Raw genomic sequence first — 18,620 nt, forward strand, 5'->3', positions numbered from 1 at the left:
CTACCTACCTGCCCCTATTTACTTTACTTTTCTTTTTTTTCCCCCTTAACTTTCTTTCTTTTTTTTTTTTCTTTTAGTGAGGCGATTGGGGTTAAGTGACTTGCCCAGGGTCACACAGCTAGTAAGTGTTATGCGTCTGAGGCCAGATTTGAACTCAGGTACTCCTGACTTCAAGGCTGGCGCTCTATCCACTGTGCCACCTAGCTGCCCCCCCTTAACTTTCAAATATCATTTTTTCAACATTTTAAAACATATTTATTTGGAGGAAAAGAAGTAGGATATAGAACAAAAGTTTTATTGCAAAGAAATCACTTCACAGAAAGGCAGCTGATGATAAGTGCTTAGAGCTCATTTAATGTTAGATCTAGAAGGAACCTTCCTAGCCCAAGTCTCTTTTGGTCATAGTTTGGCCTCTTGATGGCTCAGAGTGAGTGTAAAAAGCAAATGTTTCTGTTTTGGCCAGAAACCCTGAATGTCTTCCTCTCCCTGACTGAATTTTTTTTTAACTAGGTAAAAAAGGCCATTCTTTGCCTCATTTCTTACCTGGCTTTAATCACTTAATGGGTGTTGCCTCAGAAAAATTGACACCTGGGAAAGACCTTAGCTTAAAAAGTCCAAGGTCTCCTACTGCTTCCCAGGCCATCTCTAGTTATCCTTATCTATATCTAACCACTGGATCCAGATGGCTCTGGAGGAGAGAGTAAGTCTGGTGGACTTTGCAAAGCTCTGCCTCACTTAAATCCAAATTATGACATCACCTCCCCAATTTCATGGTCCTCTTCAAGAACAAAGGACAAACAACAACAATAAGGGACATTAGGAATCAGTCTGTCTAAAGATCTTATTTCATAGGTGAGGAACCTGAAATGCTTATTGGGCAAGTGATTTCCCCCTAATTAATAAATAAGTGTAGTTACAAAGTAACAGAGGCAAGAATCAAAGCCCTGTAATTTGACTCCAATTTCAAGGTTTACCCCAGTACATAACACTCTCACCTGTTTCAGTTACATTGATGAAGCAATTTAAGGTTTCAAAGAGCTTTCACATATCTTGTCTCACTCAATAAACAAATATGGACGTTATTTACAGAATCTCAGCATTAAAAGGGAACTCATAGGTCATCTAATTTAATACCTGGAGGAGAGTGTCTTCTAAAATATGATCATCCTAGGGGCAGCTAGGTGGCGCAGCGGATAGAGCACCAGCCCAGGAGTCAGGAGGACCTGTGTTCAAATCCCACCTCAGACACTTGACACTTACTAGCTGTGTGACCCTGGGCAAATCACTTAACCCCAACTGCTTCACAAAACAAAACAAGAAACAAATAAAATATGGTCATCCAGGCTTCACTTAGAGAATTTCAGTGATGGGGAACTCTCTTCTATGTGAATAACCCCAATCCATTTTGAGGGCTGGTTTCCAGCATATGAAGCTTAAATTACCCTTCTTAACTATTAAGCCTAATTAATGCTTATTTTTAGAAGCAAAATTCAGATATTATATATTTAGACATACTTTGGAAGGTATTTTGCTGCCTTATAATAAAAACCACTGAAATAAACTGATGCTTGAAAAGAAATATAGAGGCTAATTCTGTCGCCAGTATATTAGATACATGAGTGTCAGAAATCTGCATAGACAAGACCTCTTAAAATTACAAAGGAGACAGAGAACTTGGTTTTCCTATCTAAAGGGAATTGTTAAAGAATCATTTTTATTTTAATGACTTTGTAGAGTGTATTGTAATACTGTGTTGAACAGAAGTAGGAGACATAAATACACATAAATGTCTACATGTATATTTCATATTTGGGAAACGTTTTTCTAAATACATATTTTAGAAAAATTCCATTCAATTTTATGAGGATTATTTTGGCTCTATTATATTTGGTACTCATTGTGTTGCTGCAGAAAGAATAGTGGACTTGAAGTCAGAGGACATAGGTTTGAACCCAGGCTTTTCCACTTAGTACCTGTGTGACCTCTTACAAATCCCATTGTATCTCTCTCCCTTAGTTTCTTCATTTACAAAATAAGAGGATTGGAATGTGTGAACTCTGAATTTTTATTTTTCTAGAACTAGATGTATGATCCTATTATCAAAACATTAATTCACCGAGGCAAAAATGCAGGAATAATTCTTTTTTTTCTCTTTTATTTGTAGCGGAACTTTCAGGACTGCTCTTTATAGGCGATGCCATTCTTCAGGTATGTAAACATAATAGGTATATTTTTAGAACAGTTTACCCTTAAAAGCAAAATAAAAACTCATTTTGCAAAACACAGAATAAGACAATTTTTTTCCTTTGCAGATTAATGGAATTAATGTGAGAAAATGCAGACATGAAGAAGTGGTAAGCTTGCTTTTATTTCTCTTAATGAATGAGCATGTGTATAAATAGTTGTTTGGTACATTACTTAAGAAAGCTTCATGGGGGCAGCTATGTGGCCCAGTGGATAAAACACTGGCCTTGGATTCAGGAGGACCTGAGTTCAAATCCAGACACTTGACACTTAACTAGCTGTGTGACCCTGGGCAAGTCACTTAACCCTCATTGCCCTGCAAAAAAAAAAAAGAAGAAGAAGAAGAAAGCTTCATGTTCAGACTAGAGATGTGGCATTTGCCTAATAGCTTGACCAAACCTTCATTCTGGAAGAATGTCTTTTAAAATTTTTTTTTCTGCCCTACTAGGCCTAATTTGGTGTACTGTCAAATGAAGTATATGTCTACTTTTCAAATTTCATCCTTGGAATTGTTTATTGTGAATATTTGATTTAAATTTCTTATGTTCATCAACCATTATTTATCTCTTGCTGAATAATAGCTACTCTTGATAAGTTGATATTTATAGAGTGACCAAAAGGATTTACAGCTATGAAGGATATCACTAACATTTGAGGTTTTGGGAGATGTGTTTAGTGTGTGTATGTGTGTGTGTGTTTTTATCATAGGGTAGACACAGTACTTGCTGTTTAAACTATAAATAAAATGAGACAAATAGACAAATGTAATAAACATGTCTTTTCTCCATCTCTCTCTGTATTTATATGAATGTATATATATATATAAATATATAAATATATAAATATATATATATATATATATATATATATGAATGTATGAACCACCCCTCCTAATGGTGATATTCTCATGATCATTACTATGGGAAAGTGAAATGCAAGAAGTAATTTTGGAAGCCAAACATTTTCCCCCTCAGAGTTTTTAATGTTCAATTTGATATTAGATTCTGACAATGAGAAACAGAATCATTAGGATCCATCCATATTTTCACATAAATTTGTAAGAAAGGCAGAAGCATGGCTGGAATGCTGGAGAGGATGGAGTTACAGCTTAGGCTGTCCAAGGTGGGAGCTATATAAGACCCTAAGTTTATGAAAGAAAACTATATTAAAAACAAACGAAAAAAGAAAACAAAACAGAAAGCTACAGATAAGTAATTATTGGTCTTAAACTAATCTTTGAAAACCCCCATGCTCAAAAGAATTATGGAAATCCCCAGAGTCACTTAGAGTTCCAAACATTTAGATTTCTCTCAAACTATGTGGTGTTCCCTGCAAACAGTTTTGGGGGTTGCCTTCAGCTATCTTTTATGTTACCTTAATGCACCCTGATAACAATACATCATGCCTTGTTCAGAAGTTCTTTTTTGCCCAAAGGACTTAATCAGGGAAGTCCCTTCAATCCCACCCTCCCCCATTAAACTGTTTGGTAGAGCAAAATTTGCTCTGTCTTTGGGCACTCGTGTTTGTGTCTTTTTTTTTTCCTCCTAGGAAAAATACCTTGAGTTCTTTCTTAGGAGATGCAGTTATCCCTTGAGTCTTTCACAGTTAGGGATATGCTGGGGGTAGAACTTCTTTTACAGCTGATTGCTAAATTTTCAGTGTAACCATTTACACTTTGGAAAATCTCAAATACAACAAATCAAGTCTTGGTTTATGGTTTTGCTGCTTGTTCCTAGAACTAAGACAGTGATGGAGGGGAAAAAAATTAACAACATAGTTTAAATAGAAGTGTTTTTCAGTTTGGGGGAGACTTGGCTGTTAAGCATTTAACAATATACCTCTGACTACATCTCTAGTAATTCAGTATCAGACCTCTTATAGATCATATAGAACTATATGATTTTTATCTGGAGGTGACATCAGATATAGGACCATGCAATCATACCCTTAGAATGTGAATGTACCTTGGAAGTTACCCAGTTTAACTCCCTTATTTAACATATAATGAAACTAAAATTGACAGATGTCTCTAACATATCTTTGGTCACAGATATAGTTAGTAAAGTTCCTAGTATTTGAACCCATGTCCTCGGACTTCATTAGCACAAACAACTCAGATCTATCCCTTTCTACAACATCAACTCCAAATGGGATCGTATTGATGGAAGGCTTAAAAGTATATAATGATTAGATCTTTCCTCCATACTTAAGGATAGTTGGAAAACAAAATAACGAGTTCTAGGAATTTGCCCCTGCATTCTTCCTATTTAGACTATTCTCTTTTTTTGTCAGCTCATAAACATTAGTATGTTTTTGACAGTGTCTCCTTTTTCCTCTAGCTTCAGATGAGTCCTTATTATTTCTCCAAGTTAAAATATGGTGAATGCAAAAATTGATGTTCTCAAATACATGGAAGGGCTAGAGACAGGTGTTTCCTGTAGAGCTCAGTATCTGAAGACCTGGGTTCAAATCCTGCTTCTGATGCATATTATCTGTGTGATCTTCTAAATTCACACAATTTCCTTGTTCAGAGTTTCCTCATTTGTAAAATGAGGACATTGGAATAGATAACCTCTGATACCCCTTCCTGTTCTGGATTCATGATGCTATGATAACTTCCTAGAGGGGTAACACCATTTTTTTTTCCAGGAATCTATAGCTCTCCTATGTATATCATCCTGATAGCTCTCCTCCCCCATTAGATTTCTTTGGAACCTGAGTGGGATTATTTATATCATCTAAGACTGTCAGAAATCTCTGCTAGTTACTGATTTAGCCAGAAGTGGGGTAAGGCATACCCTCAGCGAGGTTGAAGCTTCATGTTGATTCTTTGTGCATGTATTGGGGGGACAGGAGGTGCCTGCTGGGGTTTAGCCTAGCTCATCATTCTAATGGAAAGATTTAGAGAGGTTAGGTTTTAAAAATTAAAGAATGCTACCATGTAAATTCAGTTAAAAGTGCTGCTTTCTGCAAAAAAAGAAAAAAGGGGGGGGAGGGGCAGCTAGGTGACACAGCGAATAAAGCACCGGACCTATATTCAGGAGGACCTGAGTTCAAAACCGACCTCAGACACTTGACACTAACTACCTGTGTGACCCTGGACAAGTTACTTAACCCTAATTGCCCTGCCCCCCCCAAAAGTGCTGCTTTTGTTAGAAGAAACAAATAGTATTAAAATAGAAAAAGCATTGACTCTGGAATCAGAGGGCCTGTGTTTAAACACTCCTTTGCTATTTTTGTACTGGACTGAAGGTATGCTAGTTATTTAACTTCTCTGGATCTCAATTTCCTTTTTTGTAAAATGGAAAGTGTTGAGCCTGGAGTCAGGAAAACTCATCTTCCTGAATGCAAATCTGGTCTCAGACATTTATTAGCTATGTAACCCTGGACTTAACTTAACTTAACCCTGTTTGCCTCAGTTTCCTCATCCATAAAATGAGCTGTAGAAGGAAATGGTAAACTGCTTTATTATCTTTACCAAGAAACCACAAAAGAGTTCAGATTGGCATGCATTATTTACTTAATGGCCTTAGAGAGTTACTGGGGCCAGTGAGAGGTGAAGTCCCTTGTTGGGATAAAGAAAACAACTATGTCCAACAGTTTGCAACCTCATTTGGGATTTTCTTAGCAAAGATAGTGGAATAGTTTGTCATTTCCTTCTCCTGCTTGGTTTATAGATGAGGAAACTGAGGCAAAGAGGGTTAAGTGACTTGCCCAGGGCAACATATCTAGTAAATGTCTGAGGCCAGATTTGAACTAAGGAAGATGAGTTTCCCTGCTTCCAAGGCAAGTAGGTCTTCCTGATTCCAAAGCAAGTGATTTTTTTAACATACTATTGATTGATTGATTGATTTATATATTTATTTATTTATTCATCCACCTATCTGCCCATTTATGTATTTATCTACTTACACACCCACTCATTTATTTGTTTGTTTTTCATTTGAGCAGATTTATTTATTTATTCATTCATCCATTCATTCATTTATTTATGAATTCATCTATTCATTCATTCATCCATTTGCTCACTCATTTATTTATTCAGACATTCATTCATTTATCTATTTATTTATTTATTTATCTACCTATTTATTTTTCTAGATATGTGCTTATTTATTTATTTAAAATGTTTAATTTTTAAAAAATTCAATTTTAATAGTATTTTATTTTTTCTAGTTACATGTAAAGATAGTTTTCAACATTTGTTTTTATAAAATGTAGAATTCCAAAAATTTTCCCTCCCTCCCTTCCCTACCCCATCACCAAGACAGAAAGCAATCTGATATAGGTTATATATGTACCATCACATTAAACACATTTCTGCATTAGTCTTGCTGTGAAAGAAGAATCAGGAAAAAAGAGAAAAACCTCAAAAAATAAAAAATAAAGTAGAGGGGCAGCTAGGTGGTACAGTGGATATAGCACCAGCCCTGGAGGCAGGAGTACCTGAGTTCAAATCCGGCCTCAGACACTTAACACTTACTAGCTGTGTGACCCTGGGCAAGTCACTTAACCCCAATTGACTCCCTAAAAAAAAAAAGTAGAAACAGTATGGTTCAATCTGCATTCAAATTCCACCATTCTTTTTTCTGGATGTGGAGAATATTTTCCATCATGAGTCCTGTGGAATTGTCTTGGATTATTGTATTGATGAGAAGTTAAGTCTATCACAGTTGATCATCACGAAATGTTGCTGTTACTGTCTACAATGTTCTCCTGGTTCTACTCAATTCACTCAGCATCAGTGCACTTAAGTCTTTCTAGGTTTTTCTGAAATCTGCCTGCTCATTATTTCTTATAGCACAATATTATTCCATTCATATACCCCAACTTGCCACTACAAAGAGAGCTGCTATAAATATTTTTGTACATGTGGGTCCTTTTTCCTTTTTTAATGATCTCTTTGGAATACAGACATAATAGTTGTATTATTGGGTCAAAGGGTATGCACAGCCCTATAGCTCTTTGAGCATAGTTTCAAATTGCTCCCTAGAATGGTTGGATCAGTTCACAATTCTGCCAACAATGCATTAGTGTTCGAATTTTTCCACATCTTCCCAACATTTATTATCTTCCTTTTTTATCAATTTAGCCAATCTGATAGGTGTACCTATCAGATTACCTCATAGGTATTTTAATTTGCATTTCTCTAATCAATAATGATTTAGAGCATTTTTTCATGTGGCAATAGATAGCTTTGATTTCTTCATCAGAAAACTGCCTGTTCATATCCTTTGACTATTTCTCAATTGTGGAATGACTTTCATTCCTATAAATTTGATTTAGTTTTCTATATATTTTAGGAATGAGGTCATTATCAGAAACACTAGCTGTAGAAATTGTTTCCCAGCTTTCTGCTTTCCTTCTAATCTTAGCTGCATCAAAGCAGGTGTTCTATCCACTATGCTGCCTCTTCATCAGTTCTTAGATACAATAAAGAGAAATCTTCCTTTTGCACACAAACATAAAATAATTTCAAATGGCCAACCAAACTTTGATTCATGTTTCTGTTTATATGTAAATTTTAATAGAACCACGAGTTAAAAAACAAACAAACAAACAAACAAACAAAAAGCACCTTTCAACTTTTTCCTGTGCTGTAAATACAAAGAGGCTTCATACTCATTATCCAGGAGGGGGAAAAAGTCAGATCTATTTTAAAACCACATGCTGTTAGATGGAATAGTATTTGCAATTTGTTCTTCAGAGGTAGGGAGCATGCTTAGACAAATTATGATGAAACAGATTAGTGAAGTATAAAAGATTAGAATATACTAATAATAAAACTTGCAGAGTTAATTCTGTCAGAGAAAAGCAATCTGGGAGCATGTTACAAATGATATGTGATCCTCTGGAATGTACTCTTTAAAAAAACACACTAAAGGACTGGATAATAACAGCTTAGAAATGCAGGTGTTAATATACTTATGTATTTGTGATATATGAATTTCCCATAGTGATCTATACTTGCATTTTCATTAAGTCTTCCCTGATTATTAAATAAACTAATAGAGCATTTCCCTCAGTAGGACAGTGATGTTTATTGAAGTTTTAAGGCCAGGCTACAAGAGACAGGTGGGAAAAAAGGCACACTCACAGTGTGGAGATATTTGAGGAAAGTCTTCTTGGACATTACATTTTATATTCGAAGTCAGTAATACAAAAATATATCTAGGGGCAGCTAGGTGGCGAAGTGGATAGAGCACTGGCCCTGGAGTCAGGAGTACCTGAGTTCAAATCTGGCCTCAGACACTTAACACTTACTAGCTGTGTGACCCTGGGCAAGTCACTTAACCCCAATTGCCTCACTTAAAAAAAAAGAAAAATATATCTAGTTTAAGAAAGTTTTAGACAAGAAAGACTATTCAATTTCGAAAAAAATATCTTTTATTAGCATTGCCAGACATGCTGGGATACATATTCACAGAAATACAGATAGATAGATAGATAGATAGATAGATAGATAGATAGATAGATAGATAGATAGATAGATAGATAGATTCATGTATGCTGGAAATGGCTTGGACAAACTTGAAAGAGCTGATTGTTAATTTCGAGTGGAAACATTTATACCTGGGAAATCAAGAAATGCTACAAATCAGGACCTGGTTTCCATTTTTGTTGATTGTCCAGACTTAAGAAAGTGATGGAGAAGATGTTAATGATGGAGATTACACTTAAAACTATGCCCTAGGTACATTTTCCCCCAGAAGGCCTGTTAAACGTTTACCAAATGCACATAACTTTAAATGGGAATGGATTTTTAAAAATCTAATAAAACAAAAGTTACAGATTAGAAAAAACAACAGAGTCTTGTAATATGTTAGTTATAAGAAACATAGCTAAGGAAAACAAAGACAAGCAAAAAATAAAAATAAAGGGCTAAAATAAAATTATGTATCAGGTTAATCCAAAAAAATCAGGAGTTACAATCATGGTATCAGAAAACTGAAAATATAAATTTATAATATATATAAAGATCTATGAAAAATAAAGGAATGTGAAGAATAAAGAATTGAAATATTTATATGATCTGATGCAGAATAAATTAAGGAGAGCTATGAAAACAATATACACTGTGACCAAGATATTGCAAAAAGGAAAGAACAACCACAAAACAATCAAGGAGAATGTTGCAAAATTGCAAGCAATAAGCATGGCCCCTGATCTATTGTGGGCTTGACTCAGACCAGGCCCCTCCCACATAGTTCAGGCACAATACTGGAATAAAATGAGACCCTTTTAGGTCATTCAAGAGTTAATTTTTAAAAAAGTTTACTTAGCCACTGATGAAGAATATTCAATGAGCTATGTATGCATTGAGAAAAACTTAAACAGATTCAGCTGACCGAAGCTTCCATCACATTCACCAACCAAAAGCATCTGTGTAGCCCTCTAGTTCCTTATGGATGATTTGTAATGTAGTAAAGTGACATCAACAGTTGGAGCCCTCGGGACCATAAGCCATCAAATTCTTGGTGAATGTCTCAATACCTTTTAAGGAAAAATATAAACAAAAACTAGCCTCACTTTCATTGGGGAGAGGATTAGCAGAAATATAATCTAGTCTCTGTAGTGGCTATATAGAGAGAAACTACCATAGGGCAAAAGAAAAAAAAAACAGACACCTGCTCCCTAATGGATTCACAGAAGAATTATATCAAACTTTTAAAGAGTGATAAATACCAGTACTATGCAAATTATTCTTTAAATTTGGAGGGAGATATATACCAGACACCTTTTTATGAGGCATATCTAGTTCTTAATCCTAAATCAGATAGATATAGAAAGGATAAAGCTAAAAAGGAGAATCAAGATCATTAAAGACAATCACAATTACAAAATGTTTAGTAAAATCCTGTCAGACTCCAACCATTCATCCAAGAAATTATTCATTATGCCCATGTCAAATCTATAACAGCAGTCATCTAAACCATTTGGTACTGGTTAATTAATAGAGAAATAAATAAAACAAACAAAGCCAGGGTAGACAAGGGAGAATCAGAAACAATGGAACTCAGCCACACTTTTCAATACTTGAGGAGAACAGTGTCTTCACTAAACCTGCTTTCAGCCATGCATACCCTATGACCATCATTGATAAGGAAAACCATTGTGTAGAAGAGATATAGGTTTCATATAACCACCAGCAACAACTGATAAATAACTGGCATAAAAGGGGAAATGATCATAAAAGTCTGTGGAGTGACAACTCTCCTCCCTTCAAATTATGCTATCTATTGCCCAGAAGTCACATACTTCATCCAAGGAAGCAACACCAGTGGAAAGGGGGTGAACCATTCTCACTAACCACCAACCCTATTACAGTCACAAGGCAGGTAAGCCAATGAAGATGAAGCAGGAAGACATTCTGAGGAAAGCATGAAAGGCACCATGTGGCAAGTACATAAATCCAATAACATTACAACCTTGACCACTACTATCATCTCTCATACCCTGAGGGAGACAGACCAGGACCCTGAACAAAAGAGGCTTTAGAATAGCTTTGCTTCCACTACTGTGTCCAAAGCTATCATCCTGGGGAGCAATTCATGTGGGTGTGCAACCTAGCAATAGCTTCTTCAGATGATACAGCCACATCATTTGAAAGACAACAAAAGAAAGTCTATGTCATCAAAGACCTTTGGCAGTGTCAAATAATTCAACATCAGAAAATGATATGGTTTTATCTGTGGAAATAGCATTATAGAACAGGGAATACCATTTGCCTTGCCTCTGTTCCTTAAGCACCATTAGACGTTTCTATCTGACTTGAAGCTGAAACCCCCCACATGTGTTTTCTACCCCATTATAAAGGGGAGAGAAAGAGAGGGAGAGAGACAGAGAGACAGAGAGACAGAGACAGAGAGACAGAGAGAGAGACAGAGACAGAAAGACTTCATTTGGTATTTTCATCAGCAGAGCAACTAGGTAGTACAGTAGATAGAGCACTGGCCCTGAATTTGAGAGGACCTGACTTCAAATGTGACCTCAGACACTTACTAGTTGTGTGACCCTGGGCAAGTCACTTAACAGGAATTGCCTTAAACACCCAGGGCCATCTCCAGTCATCCTGATGTATATCTTGCCACTGGACTCAGATGGCTAAGGAGGAGAGTGCATAGCCCTATTTCATTTAAATCCAATTCACTGAAAGTCATGATATCGCCCTGATGTCATAGTCCTCTTCAAGAAAGAAGGAAAAATCAAAAGAACAACAAGAATTAGGACACTGCTTTGGACATATTAATCACTTAATAAATAGTTTATTTGTATATTTATTCATTCATCATTTTGTTCCTGCTGTTGCTGCTGTTGTTTTGTCATTTTAGTCAAGTTGGACTATTGTCCAGTATCCAAAGATACTGGAGAGGTTTACCATTTCCTTCTACAGCTTATTTTCCAAATGAGGAAACTGAGGCAAATAGGGTTAAGTGACTTGACATAGGTCACACGGCTTGTAAGTATATGAGGTCAGATTTGAACTCAGGAAAATGAGTCTTCCTCTCTCTAAGCCACCCAGGTGACCCATTCATCACTTAATAAACACCAAAACATACATTGCTGATAAAATCTGCATTTGATAAAAATTTATGGAAAACCTGGAAAGTATTCTTTTAGAAATTTGACTTATAATATTTTAAAATTTATTCTATAATAAATCCAAAATGGAAATGTGGCCTTAGTAATAAAGAAAATACTACAAAAATATATAAGAGACATAGTGATAATCAAATAAGAGATAGAGGTAATGACTAAATATAAAATACAAAATTTTGACTACATGATATTGAAAAACAAAATTAATGAATCTAGGTTAAGAAAGAAAGCATTCAAATGAGGAAAACTGTATCTAATTTCTCAGCTAATAGTTTAGTATAGAAGATCTATAGACAATTCACAGATATCTATATCAATATCTATGTTGAAATTTATATTTATGTATCTATAGATCTAGCTAAAATTAAATTAGAAAGGTATTTATTTATATCTATGTCTCTATTATCTGTAAGTATATCATTTATATTTTTATCATCTATATCATAATCTCTTAAATATATATTTATGAATATCTATGTTTTGAGATACATATCTCTATATAATCTAACATCTACATGTTTATACCTAAAAATCATCTCACAATAGACAAATGGCCAGATAATATAAATAGATAGTTTTAAAAAGGATAACTGCATATTTTAATAACCTTATAAAAGAAAGTTCTAAATCAGTAATAAGATAAATTCAAATCAATATAATATTGAGTTTGTAACTTGTACAAAGCTAAATGACAAAATTGACAAAAGTCAATATTGGCATTGTTGTGAAGATGTAGAGAAGGGAAGATACTGGAAGATTTTTGGTAATATAAAACCAAAAGATAATAATCTCTGAGAATTTTTGAATTTAATTTTGGTGCCAAATATCAATTCAAAAATTCTTTTAATGGATATCCCTTAGTTTTGTCTTCTAAGGTCCCTAACAGTGTTTCCTAACTAGTATGGCTCCAAAGGCATTGGGATTTCCCACTGGATCTACAAAAAGTACCAATAATTATTATTGTAATTCTGAAGTCATGATCTTCCAATAAGTACTAAAGTAAATGGTTATCACGAAGCACTATATTTCTTTCCAAGAGCAAAGCAGAAGCAGCAGCAGAGTTATGTGAGGGGAAATAATAACATTCTAACCATGAAAACAAAATATTTCCCTTTTTAGCAAACTGTGGGTAAGTGCTAAGCAGTGACATTTTAATTGTGTATAATTTATACTCAATATAAAACCTGTGCATAAAGTCCAAAATACTTTTTTTGAGTTTTAAATTGGAAGGAAAGACCACTACAAGAATAATACAACATAAATGTATGTGTTGGAACAACATTGGTGATTTTATGAGTCACAGGGGAGCAGACTAGAGGTATAGATTTGGCAGGCAAATCGTTTAGATTTTTATAACAGTTGTAGAAATATCATTGACTTACAAATCATGTTTTGCTTAACTTGGAAAAATTACATTGTTTTCAATCTTTTGGAAATAGGTTTTTAGATTCTAATTGATAAATACGTTTTTAAAGTGGACTAATCTTTGCAGAGTATTTGTTTTCCTTTGCATGTACTACCACAGAAAGAAATCATGCATGAAATCATTTAAGGCTTACTATGGCCCAACTATTTGGGGAATGTATGTGCAAAGTAATATTGTTAGAAGCCATTATTTGTTAATAAACCATGATTTGAACCATAAAAACAAGATCCCACTCCATTATAAATACTTATGTTTCTTTTATTAGTGTGCTGTAGATGTAATTTAGAGAGTGATATTTTCATTTCAAAGAAGAAATTTGATTCAGCAAATAATCCATTGCCTCTTAGGGATGGTCCTTTCCATAAGGAGTAAAACTACTTGTAACAGTGGAAGCTCTCCAGCTATAACCAATTTAGGGGATATTGGGAGGGAAGAATAGTACAGGCATAAGTACAAACACAAATGCATGTAAAAAACTGAGTGCTGCAAATTATATAGATTATGGACAGGCAAAACCTTATTGGTGTTATCTTTTTTTTTTCTTGTCCTACTATGACTTTTTTTTTTAATGTATGAGGTATTTTATTTTTTCCATTACATGTAAAGATAGTTCTCAACTTTTGTTTATACATGCTTTACAATTTCAGATTTTTCTCCCTCCCACGCCTCCCTCCCCCCTCCCCTAGACAGCAGGTAATCTGATATAGGTTATATATATATATATATATATATATATATATACATACATATACATAGATATTATATATATACACACACATATATATATACACATAATAACATTAATCCTATTTCTGCATTAATCCTGTTACAAGAGAAAGAATCAGAGCAGTGATGCAAAACCTCAAAATAGAAAGAAAAAAAAAACCAACAGCACCCAAAACAAAAGAAATAAGATGGTTCAATCAGCATCTATACTCCACAGTTCTTTCTTTCTTTTTTTTTTTCCTTGGATTTGGAGATCCTCTTCTATCATGAGTTCCCTGGAACTCTTCTGTTACATTGCATTGGTGAGAAGAATATAGTCCATCACAGTAGGTCAACACTCAATGTTGATGATACTGTGTACAATGTTCTTCTGGTTCTGCTCATCTCACTCATCATCAGCTCACGTAAGACCCTCCAGGTTTCTCTGAACTCTTCCTGCTCATCATTTCTTACAGCACAATAGTATTCCATTGTATTCATATACCACAACTTGTCCAGCCATTCCCCAATTGATGGGCACCCCCTCAACTTCTAATTCCTTGCTACCACGTAAAGAGCAGCTATAAATATTTTTTTACATGTGGGTCCCTTTCCCCCTTCCATGATTTCTTAGGGCAAAAGACCTAAAAGTGGGATTGCTGGGTCAAAGGGTATGCACAGCTTTATCGCCCTTTGGGCATAATTCCAAATTGCTCTCCAGAATGGTTGGATCAGCTCACAGCTCCACCAACAATGCATTAGTGTTCCAATTTTCCCACAGCCTCTCCAACATGTATTATCTTCCTTTTTTGTCATTTTAGCCAATCTGATAGGTGTCAGGTGGTACCTCAGAGTTGTTTTCATTTGCATCTCTCTAATCATTAGAGATTTAGAGCATTTTTTCATATGGGAATAGATAGCTTTGGTTTCTTCATCAGAAAACTGCCTGTTCATATCCTTTGACCATTTCTCAATTGGGGAATGACTTGGATTCTTATAAATTTGATTTAGTTCCCTATATATTTTAGAGATGAGGCACTGGCCTCAAAAATTGTTTCCCAGCTTTCTGCCTCCCTTCCAATTTTGGATGCATTGCTTCAGTTTGTACAAAAATTTTTTAATTTAATATAATCAAAATCATCCATTTTGCATTTTATAATATACTCTATCACTTGTTTGGTCAAAAACTGTTTTCCTTTCCAAAGATCTGATAGGTACACTATTCCTTTCTCTCCTAATTTACCTATGGTATCACCTCTTATGTCTAAATCATGTATCCATTTTGACCTTATTTTAGTATAAGGTGTAAGATGTTGGTCTATGCCTAATTTTTGCTATACTATCTTCCAGTTTTCCCAGCAGTTTTTGTCAAATACTGAGTTCCTATTCCAGAAGCTGGAGTCTTTGGGTTTATCAAACACTACATTACTAGTGTCATTTACTACTGCATTTCCTGAGCCTAGCCTATTCCATTGATCTACCACTCTATTTTTTAGCCAGTACCAGATAGTTTTGGTGACTGCCGCTTTATAGTAAAGCTCCAGGTTTGGTATAGCTAACCCACCTTCCTGTGAATTTTTTTTCATTATTTCCCTGGATATTCTTGATTTTTTGTTTTTCCAGATGAATTTTGTTATTATTTTTTCTAGCTGTATAAAATAATTTTTAGGTAGTCTGATTGGTATGGCACTGAACAAGTAAATTAATTTAGGCAGTATTGTCATTTTTACTATATTAGCTCTGCCTATCCATGAGCAATTGATATCTTTCTTATTATTTAGATCTGATTTGATTTGTGTGAAGAGTGTTTGGTAGTTGTGTTCATAGAGTTCCTGGGTTTGTCTTGGCAAGTAGACTCCCAAGTATTTTATATTATCTACCGTTACTTTAAATGGAATTTCTCTTTCTATCTCTTGCTGCTGGACTTTGTTGGTCATGTATAGAAATACTGATGATTTATGTGGATTTATTTTATATCCTGCTACTTTGCTAAAGTTGTTAATTGTTTCAAGTAATTTTTGACTTGATTCTTGAGGATTCCTTAAGTATACCATCATATCATCTGCAAAGAGTGATAGTTTTGTTTCCTCCTTGCCTATTCTAATTCCTTTAATTCACTTCTCTTCTCTGATTGCTAAAGCTAACATTTCTAGAACAATATTAAATAATAGGGGTGATAATGGACATCCCTGTTTCACCCCTGATCTTATTGGGAAGGCCTCAAATTTATCTCCATTGCATATAATACTTGCTGATGGCTTTAGGTAGATACTGTTTATTATTCTAAGGAAAGCTCCCCCTATTCCTAAACTCTCTAGTGTTTTTATTAGGAATGGGTGCTGTACTTTGTCAAAAGCTTTCTCTGCATCTATTGAGATGATCATATGATTTTGGTTGGTTTTCTTATTGATGTGGTTGATTATGTTAATAGTTTTCCTAATGTTGAACCAGCCCTGCATTCCTGGTATAAATCCCACCTGGTCATAGTGTATTATCCTGGTGATCACTTGCTGTAATCTCCTTGCTAATATCTTATTTAAGATTTTAGCATCAATATTCATTAGGGAGATTGGTCTATAATTTTCTTTCTCTGTTTTTGCTTTGCCTGGTTTTGGTATCACCACCATATTTGTGTCATAAAACGAATTTGGTAGAACTCCTTCTTCCCCTATTTTTCCAAATAATTTGTATAATATTGGAATTAATTGTTCTTTAAATGTTTGGTAAAATTCACCCGTAAACCCATCTGGCCCTGGGGATTTTTTCTTAGGGAGTTCATTAATAGCTTGTTCAATTTCTTTTTCTAATATGGGTTTATTTAAGGATTTTATTTCCTCTTCAGTTAACCTGGGCAGTTTGTATCTTTGTAAATATTCATCCATTTCATTTAGATTGTCAAATTTATTGGCATACAGTTGGGCAAAATATTTCCTAATTATTGCTTTAATTTCCACTTCATTGGTGGTAACTTCACCCTTTTCATTTTTGATACTGGTAATTTGGTTTTCTTCTTTCTTTTTTTTAATCAAATTAACCAATATTTTATCTATTTTATTGGTTTTTTCATAAAACCAGCTCTTAGTTTTATTGATTAATTCTATAGTTTTTTTGCTTTCAATCTTATTAATTTCTCCTTTAATTTTCAGGATCTCTAATTTAGTGTCTAATTGGGGATTTCTAATTTGTTCTTTTTCTAACTTTTTAAGTTGCATGCCCAATTCATTAATCTCCTCTTTCTCTTTTTTATTCATGTAAGCATTTAGAGCTATATATTTTCGCCTAAGCACTGCTTTGGCTGCATCCCATAGATTTTGGTATGTTGTCTCATTATTGTCATTCTCTTGGATAAAGTTATTGATTGTTTCTATGATTTCTTGTTTGGCCCATTCATTCTTTAGAATGAAATTATTTAGTTTCCAATTGATTTTCATTCTACTTTTCCCTGGCTCTTTCTTACATGTAATTTTTATTGCATCATGATCTGAGAAGGATGCATTTACTATTTCTGCCTTTCTACATTTGACTATGATGTTTTTGTGCCCTAATACATGGTCAATTTTTGAAAATGTGCCATGTACTGCTGAGAAAAAGGTATATTCCTTTCTATCCCCATTCAATTTTCTCCAGACATCTATCATGTCTAACTTTCTAGTAATCTATTCACCTCTTTCACTTCTTTCTTATTTATTTTTTGGCTAGATTTATCTAATTCTGAGAGGGGGAGATTCAGATCCCCCACTAGTATAGTATTACTATCTAATTCCTCTTGTAACTCATTTAACTTCTCCTCTAAGAACTTGGATGCTATACCACTTGGCGCATACATATTTAATATTGATATTACTTCATTATCTATAGTACCTTTAAGTAAGATGTAATTTCCTTCCTTATCTCTTTTAATGAGATCTATTTTTGCCTGCACTTTGTCTGAGATAAGGATTGCTACCCCTGCCTTTTTTACTTTAGCTGAGGCATAATATATTCTGCTCCAGCCTTTTACCTTTACTCTGTGTGTATCTCTCTGCTTCAAATGTGTTTCTTGTAAACAGCATATTGTAGGGTTCTGGTTTTTAATCCACTCTGAAATTCGCTTCCATTTTATAGCAGAGTTCATCCCATTCACATTCACAGTTATTATTACTGACTGTCTATTCCCCTCCATTCTATTTACCCCCTTTGTACTTTTCCCCCCTTCTTTCACCCTATTCCTCCTCACCGAGGTTTTACTTCTTACCCCTACCTCCCCCGATCTGCCCTCCCTTTTTATCACCCCCTTCTCTTTTCTTTACCCTTTTCTCCCTTGCTTTTGTCCTCCCTTCTATCAGTCCCCCCCTTTCCCTTCCCCTTTTGTTTCCCTAAAGAATGAGTTAAGTTTCTTTATCCCGATGAACGTATATGTTATTCCCTCTTTGAATCAAATCTAATGAGAATAGTGTTGAAACAATGTTCACCCCTCCTTTCTTTCCCTCTATTGTAATAGGTTTTTTTCACCTCTTCATATGATATAATTCATCCCATTCCACCTCCCCTTTCCTCTCCTCCCCATAGACTCCCTTTTTAACCCCTTAAAAATTTTTTTTGTATCATCACATCAAAGACAATTTATATTTATACCCTCTATATAAGGTCCTTCTCTCTGCCCAAA

The 18,620-nt window shown here is 34.7% G+C and overlaps 1 protein-coding gene across 8 annotated transcripts in view; it reads left to right on the top strand.

Annotated features, from left to right (window-relative positions):
• The window catches only part of SNTG1 (syntrophin gamma 1), a 1,086,140-nt gene that overhangs the window by 658,423 nt on the left and 409,097 nt on the right, over positions 1-18,620 (top strand). For 7 of the 8 annotated variants that reach the window (XM_043977923.1, XM_043977920.1, XM_043977919.1 and 4 more), the window contains 2 exons: positions 2,165-2,208; positions 2,313-2,354. The exons of the other annotated variant lie outside the window; for it this stretch is intronic. In XM_043977923.1, the coding sequence (XP_043833858.1) occupies positions 2,165-2,208; positions 2,313-2,354 (86 nt within the window). The remainder of the gene's footprint in view (positions 1-2,164; positions 2,209-2,312; positions 2,355-18,620) is intronic. 8 annotated transcript variants of the gene reach the window in all.

This window comes from Dromiciops gliroides, chromosome 1 (assembly GCF_019393635.1).
Source record: "Dromiciops gliroides isolate mDroGli1 chromosome 1, mDroGli1.pri, whole genome shotgun sequence".
NCBI classification, from domain to species: domain Eukaryota; kingdom Metazoa; phylum Chordata; class Mammalia; order Microbiotheria; family Microbiotheriidae; genus Dromiciops; species Dromiciops gliroides.